Raw genomic sequence first — 7,514 nt, 5'->3', positions numbered from 1 at the left:
CTGAACAATGATCATCTGGGCCAATATATTTATATCGGCACAGAAACCTTATGATTTCGTGAGAGTTATAAGCTCGGCCTGGCTTTATAAGAACCCTACATCTTTAATTACCGCAAGGCCCAACTTAACCATAACATATCTATTTCAAGTTGTTCTACAGGATCTACTGGAGCATTGCGCCTCCAGGAACTACACATATTTGAAGACCAAGGTACCGTTTCCGTCTGGTCAAATTATAATATATCACAGCAAAGAAAACGATTTTGATAATTTCTTGTATGTTATTATATTGCCTGCGATCATATTTCCAAATGGAATGTGTTGTTAAGCGCTAGTTGCTGCAGTATTGGTAACAGCGTCTGAGCGGAAGCTTCCTTGCACTTCCATTGCTAGTTCCTCCAGACTTAGTTGACAGTTCAGTCCTATCTGCAATCCACAATCGAACATCCGAAAAATCATATTATAATGAAGATAGTAAGTTAAAGCATATTACAGTAGGCCGTTTACTTATTCATCATGCAAGTTCATCCAGCTTATCGAGTTGGAAGTCAATGATATTGATTAAGTGTAAAAATCAAGAGGGGAAAAGCTTCGAAATGTTCATTCTAATGATCTTCTTTCTTCTATACTTCCACTTTCGGTGTGTCTGTCTATTATAGGTGGGCAAACGGACGAGCCAATTCCAACAAATCAAGCTCATGCGTCTTTATTCTTGAAACTGATACTACAAACCCTAATGCACAATATGCTTAGAGACCACCAACTTGACCAGAGTCTCGATCGTGTGGGTGTAAGATTTATGCATCTTCGGAGTGGCCAATTCTCCATTCTTGAAACTAAATTAAAGTTGGAACCGGCTCTATAAATACAAATACAGAAGGCCGTAAATGATAAAAGCTTCGATAATTTGGTAGCCTTCACTCTTACCAACTTTAAATTAAGTGGAGTTTAGTTACGTTACCATTATGGGCCAACAAAAATCAATTGCTATATATACTAGGACAAAATTCAGGTAGAGTTTGTAAGTGTTTGCGGTTAGAATCACTATCGTAATAAAATTAAAAACAAGATAACAAGACACACGATAGTTTTTATAATTAAGGATGTTCTACCTTGACAACAAAGTGGTGGAGAACCGTATCCTCCATGCTACTGATGTTGAGGTGAAGAACTTGAAGAGAAAGCCTTTCTAAAACAGCTATTATCTTGGCAAGTTGACCTGGAATCCTGTGAGAGATCACTTTCAGTATCACGTTGGGGCCTGAGATTTTGACTTCCACATCTGCAACTGAAGAGTTGCAGCTAACTGCTGCTCCGAATTCTTTGAAGGAATCGGCAGATCCAATTCCAATTCCCAAAGGACTATCGATGGCTTGATGATCAGGTGTTGCAGGAGGAGGACCACGAGGGCTAGGGCTTAGACTCTTCCTCTTTTTCTTGGACTCCAACGCTTCCACAACTTGGTGTAACTCCTTGATGAATTCTATCACACCCCCTATTATGGATGCTTGGTCTCCCTACATCACAAAAGAGAAATATATATTGCATAAGAGATTGTGATGTATGCATCATCACACATCACAAACAGATAGAACGAGAAAATAAGTGTTCTTGGCTTGATTCCTACTAGTGATCCTATATTTTGTAAGCAATCAGTTTACATCTTGAGAGGCTAGCTAGCTCCTATAACTTTTTCTTAAAATAACAAAAATATATAATAAGAAGAGGAAGAAGGAAACAGTGTACCCTCTTGATATAGAAACATGGGGTCAGTGATCTTAAAACTTTGAGATGTTCATTCATCTGTCGTCTTCTGTTCCTCTCGACAGTGATGTGAGACATGTTTTGGTCAGTTAAGGGGGAAGAGTTTTGTTGCTGGTTTCTGGGTTGACAGACTAGATATCAACAACCTTAAGGATCACGGTCGGGGGCTCTCTGATGGGATCTGTTTATATATAATGAGCCAAAGAGAGAGATGAGGATAATATAATGGCTGGTATTTAATGCTACATGTTGCTTTCTCGTGAAGTATTCTTTTACACACACACATGTATAGCCGTATTTCTCTCTCCCTCTTCCCCTATTGCGTATACACATTACGCGTCTCACGTTTATGATATTGGCTCAATTACGTGCCCACTCGTGAGTTAAAAATGAAGGTATGAGAGAGTTATTCTCTCAGCTCTTCCATGCATTTTTATTTGTTCGATCTCTTGTGCCTACCTTCTTCATGCGTAACTTGCTGCCTTCTTCATCGCCGATTATAATTTTTTTATGAGGATTTCACTGTTTTTGTGACTCTGCTATATGAATAGTATTATTATGATAAATTTAATCTTGTTTAGGTTCAGGAATCGGCTTTATTTGGTGTAGTGGCAAAACCCTAATCTCCGGTTCGATACGATGCATATTGCCAACCCTGTAATTTATCTATCAACAGTGCCTCAGGCCAGTTAAGACAGCGAACGCAACTGCCTGTACATTAAATTTTCTTTGTACTGACGACTGAAAGCTTGGTTAGTTAGATACATGCTGTGAATCTGTAACTTTTATAGTTTCACGAAGAAAAAATGTGACAAATATATTAGTACTATCATCATGATATTCTTCACCAAAACTGTTTTGGGTTAGAACTTAGAATCTGATAGTTTCCACCAGTTTAGTTTTATTTTCTCAAAGAAATATGTATTTCTACTTGTCTCGCTTTATCCTCGACGAAGAGAGTTTCTAAGTTCGAGAGCAGTACTGAGAATTTATATTTATAAATAAATAATTTTTCGAATAAAAACTGAAGCATTCGTATTGAATCAGAAAAACAAATGCAAAAGAGTGATCAATTCAGAGTCCTAAAACTCTAGAGGACCAGCGTTCGGATTTTATAAATATTGGCCACATCTGGAGGACATTAGAAGTTGAAGATGTTTTATGAGGACATATGTCCTGGTAATTTAGTGATTGCCCGAACCTCATGTTTGATTATCTGAAAACAATCTCTCTTGAAATAAAAATACTTGTTTAATTGACTATTATTTTTTTTTTGGGGAACAAACTGCAAACTTAATTTTGGTTAAAAATAGATTTACAATGTATGTGCCAAAATATGAGTGGATTGAACCCAATAGAAAGAAGCAGCGATGTTTCAAATTTTGAGAATGAAATAGATTTATAAATATAATGTGATTTATATTTAAATGTATGTATCTCCAAAAATTTTGGCAAAATGCAACATACTTGGATGATATTAATAAAAAGTACTTTTAAATGTTTAATAATTTAAAGGCAAGGTTATGGACGCCCCTCAGCACCGAACGTCAGACAAAGGAGGTCCATATCGCTTTAGCCCTCTCTTGGATTTGTAGCGGATATGTGATGAACATAACAAGAGGAACGGAGAACCGAAGAAGTGGCGTTAGCAATCTCTTCTATTGAAAAATGCGTGGGCCTAACAAACGGCAAACCCAATCTGGTGTTAATGGATGGGATTTTCAACTTAAAAAGACAACGGTGGCGAAGGCAGACATTGGATGGAACATGGGCATTTGTGGGTGTGTATCAATTGTATTTTTATTACCTAGTTTAACCATCAGCTACGAAGGTACCAGAACAAAATGCTGCATTTATTGTTCCCTTCTGTGGCTCCAATTACTATAAGCCCAGAGATATCAGCGTCACCATTCACCACCTCCTATCCAAACAAACGCAATCAATTTTCCTATAAAGCCAAATATTCCGGTTCAGATCCCAATCCCAACTAAAGTTTCTAATCCCAAAGCCACATCTGCTGCACTTAAGGAATCTATGTGGGCAGCAAATATGTCAACTACTAGTAAGAAGACCGCAATTCACCACAGAAATATTCAATTAACGTATTCCCTTGGATTCCTGGCCACCGCGAGCAGCAAATTAAGGCATTACATTTGTAAGGAAAAGCAAAACTTATTAGACATGGTTGGCATGTCATAAATCAGAATACTTTCTTTTTCTCATGAAGAAAGATTCCAACACGGTACTGAAATTATATTGAATCCGAAACTCCGGTACTAAGATTAATAACGGTCCAACATGCACTACTGTCAAGGACGGTCTCATGCCGTCTTGATACATTTTCTGGATTCACGGTAAATCTTATTTACCTTCATGTTTACAAAGTATCACCAATCGCCTTTGACTTCTGCACTGCGACACTTGATTCTTGTATCCAGAAGCAAATCAGAGCCAAATTCACGAATCTTCTCAATTTGAAACTGCATAAAGAAATTGTGGAAAGAGCACTTAAGTGGAAGGTCAATCAGTAGGATCACCCAGAAACCCAACACAGAAAGAGAATCTTCCACTAAATCAAGACATGACAACTGAGAATAATTCAAAAGGCCTGTCAAAATACGGTGCAAATTTTGGTTTGATTATGCATTTCATAACCAGTTTCAGTCAACTATTTTATGCGTGCCATACGATCTTTTCCGTATTATATATTTCTGCTCCGCAGTCTGATAGGCGTATGATTACTGTTTGTTGATGCTAAAATATATATTAAGCGCGGGGCTAGGTTACAATTCCAAAAAAGCATCGTTGAAACCTTAAATATGGTTAATGCAACTCAGTAAGCACCTTGAAGAGATTTTTCAAAGTCCTCCAGCTGTCGAATGAAACCAAGGTTGGGAGATGCCGTTGGTCGTCTGCTCTTCACATGCTCCAGGGCTTGAGATAAACTCATTCGATGAGTTTTCATCAGATACGCAACCACTACAGTCACACTGTAAAAAGAACATACAACGGTACATTTTGTCTGGTTAATCTTGACAAAAGGGAAAAGAGAAACGGAAGGTTGGAAATGTGGACTATTTTAACTTCTGAATTGTATATCGAACATAAGAATGGTCAAAAGCTGCTATAATCTTCCAGCGGAAACTAAGTCACAGGCTCAAACTAAAGGAGGAAATGAATTTTCATTTTTGAAGAGCATTGTATCCCCTCGCAGGCGTTGTTTCCTCACTGTTCTTTAGTCTGATGTCACAGTCTTAAGGTCTGGTTAAGCTCTTCTATAATTCTAGAGCACAAGATATCACATGAAACAAGATTCTTTTTTCCATGATGAAGACATAAATAAGATTCCAGAATCTATATATATATATATATATATATATATAAAATTTAAAGGAAGCCATATTCATAAGTTATGCCTATCGTAACTTATTCCTTAAACTCCAACCAATGCACAAGACCCACATCTAATTAGTGTCAAGCAAATTATGTTGTAAACTAGTAAAAAAAGATAAACAATTGGCTTCACAAAGATTGGAAGAGAGATCCAAAGCAAACAAGCATGAAAATTAGGCTTGGTAGAAAATAAAAAATTTTACCTCCTGGATCTTCCAGCAAAGCAATGAACTAAAGTCCCTCCAACTCTTTTTCCTTCATCAATAAAATCAAAGCACTCGTTGAAGTATTGTTTTATGTCTGCGTCCTCTCTGTCAACAACTACCTCAATTTTCCAATAAAAGCACAAGTTTAGTACCACAGAAGCACTAGAAGCAAAACAAAATTGTAAGAGAAATAAGCATAATTACATACTTAACAATGCATTCATACACTCATTATATTCAGTAATTTAGTGACCGCAGGGCAACCATAATGATCTATTCTACAACTACGAACAGCAAATGCTGCAAAGACTAACTTAAATGTAGGCAACGTCCTATGATTCTTAATAATGAAATCAGCTCATATCCAGTGATGATAAGATCTATCATAAGGAGTAGATCGTTGCGCGCTCATAGTCAGGAACATCAAGGTTCTTTTTTTTTTTTTTTTTAACAGCAGTAGTGGCTGAATCTGCCCCTTATTTTCCTCAGATTTTGATCCATAAAGGCTAAATCATGAGCTTCCAAAATTTATAATGATGCTACTGTCCAAAGTTCAGAAAAATACATTCTAAAATCTATCTAATCAAGTTTAGAAGCCTCCCTTCAATGATTAGTCATGAAAATAGGTCTCTGTAATCTAGAACCACATAAATACTTCTTTGCCCATCCTAGTCAAGCGCAAAACCCTAATGTACGTAAGCAGTCACAGGAAATTAAAAAGCATAAGAAAATCCAAGACAATACTTCATTCCTATTGAAGAAACTCACATACCATTTATAGTTTTATATACAAAATCATCAGGATGTGCGGGTGTCAGAGTATTAGCCACAGTTAAAACATGAGTAACATTAAAGTTTTTAAGTGCATCCTTGTTAGCTGCAGCGCCAACTGAACCCAAGAAAAGACCCTGCAAGACGGAAAGCAAACCACTAAATGAAATTAAAAAAATGCTATTTAAGTTAATCGCATTCCAGGTACATCAGCCGCAGTCATGCTACCTCTTCGATTTGGCAAGGAACATTATCCTGTTTATAGTAATTAGCTGCAGAGATAACCCGCAAAAGTGCTGCTATCTGCTTCTTTAAGGTTTGATTAACTTCATCCATACTCGTCTTCTGAGGTTGCTCTACTGTTTAGTTTTCTTATCCCCTTCAAATAAGGCAGTAAATAGCTAAGAACTGCGAACTTTTAGAAGAAATAACCTGTTTTCCAGAAGCTACATTCCCCATCTTTCTATGAAAATAAACTCACCCAACAATTTTCACCTCTTCTTTATCAGAAAACGAAGTGGAAAAAGTATTCTGACCGAAATGGAAAGCGGGTAATCAGAAACCAAGCCATACTAGACAGAAATAGCAAATAAAGAATACAAAAACCATAATTAAGTGCAGTTGTTAATTATCAATGAGTAGCAGAGGAAAAAGAACGATCTCCGATCACGCCTCACAATAAAAGAATGAAAATTGCCCGATGACTCCTTTTATAGAACCATCATAAATAGTGAAGGACTTACAAATCGCAAAATCTGATGCAGTCGAAGATCCAGGACAAAAATATCAAAAATTTGAGAATGGGTTTAAAGGAATTCACAAGGGCGATTCTGGCACAAAGGAGACAGAAGACAAGAAGGAGAAAAACTCACCACGAAAGCTTCGAATGAAGTTGCGGGTGAGAAATTTTCGATGGTCGCACTCTTCCCTTCACGGAATCAAGCCAGATGGCGTGTTTACTAATTTACTTCGACTCCCATGCCCAATCACCTCGCGCAAAAAGGGTATTTGTATTTTAAAGCTTTGTCCTCGTTTTGTCCCTATTTCTTTTTTACCTTGATTATTTTGTCCTTGCTTCACACTCGCAGTATAACATACATAAATTATCAATATCGGTACCCAGGTTAAAAAAGAAAAAAGAAAAAAGCCAGCAATATAAGTATACTGTTTATCACAGCTAAATTATAGCTTCTGCTACTTTTTTTTTTTTTATCTGTTTGCATTGTGTTTTATTTATGCTCATAATGGTGGCAATCTTTATTTATGCTCATGATATATATTAAAAAAATTGGCACTCCTTGCCATTACGAGGGAATTATTCTAGTTTTCTTATATAAATATTTTTAATTATTTTTTGGCGAGATGTTAAATATTTCAAAT

At 36.7% G+C, this 7,514-nt stretch overlaps 2 protein-coding genes across 6 annotated transcripts; both read right to left on the bottom strand.

The window, feature by feature from the left end:
* Positions 1–257: 257 nt before the first annotated feature.
* Positions 258–1,842, bottom strand: LOC114750579 (transcription factor MUTE-like). The gene is made up of 3 exons (XM_028939172.1): positions 1,747–1,842; positions 1,113–1,517; positions 258–426 (listed from the first exon to the last, which is right to left on the bottom strand). The coding sequence occupies exons 1-3, from the start codon at positions 1,840–1,842 to the stop codon at positions 325–327; spliced, it is 603 nt and encodes a 200-aa protein (XP_028795005.1). The 3' UTR covers positions 258–324.
* A 2,012-nt stretch (positions 1,843–3,854) lies between these two features.
* LOC114750581 (dual specificity protein phosphatase 1-like) lies at positions 3,855–7,147 on the bottom strand. 5 transcript variants are annotated; one of them, XM_028939175.1, is made up of 7 exons: positions 7,007–7,138; positions 6,616–6,665; positions 6,363–6,513; positions 6,136–6,271; positions 5,361–5,478; positions 4,609–4,754; positions 4,158–4,244 (listed from the first exon to the last, which is right to left on the bottom strand). In XM_028939175.1, exons 3-7 carry the CDS (start codon positions 6,468–6,470, stop codon positions 4,234–4,236), a joined length of 519 nt encoding a protein of 172 aa, XP_028795008.1. In that variant the 5' UTR covers positions 6,471–6,513; positions 6,616–6,665; positions 7,007–7,138; the 3' UTR covers positions 4,158–4,233. The 5 variants fall into 5 exon arrangements, with proteins under 5 accessions (XP_028795011.1, XP_028795008.1, XP_028795009.1 ...); XM_028939176.1 differs by lacking the exon at positions 7,007–7,138 and adding an exon at positions 6,878–6,892; XM_028939174.1 differs by lacking the exon at positions 6,616–6,665 and having other exon boundaries at positions 7,007–7,147.
* Positions 7,148–7,514: the final 367 nt, after the last annotated feature.

The sequence above is a fragment of the Neltuma alba genome, unplaced genomic scaffold, assembly GCF_004799145.2.
Source record: "Neltuma alba isolate B1F8T4 unplaced genomic scaffold, ASM479914v2 tig00006532_pilon, whole genome shotgun sequence".
NCBI classification, from domain to species: domain Eukaryota; kingdom Viridiplantae; phylum Streptophyta; class Magnoliopsida; order Fabales; family Fabaceae; genus Neltuma; species Neltuma alba.
The sequence above is the reverse complement of the archived record's forward strand: the minus strand, read 5'-3'. Positions and strand labels throughout refer to the sequence as shown.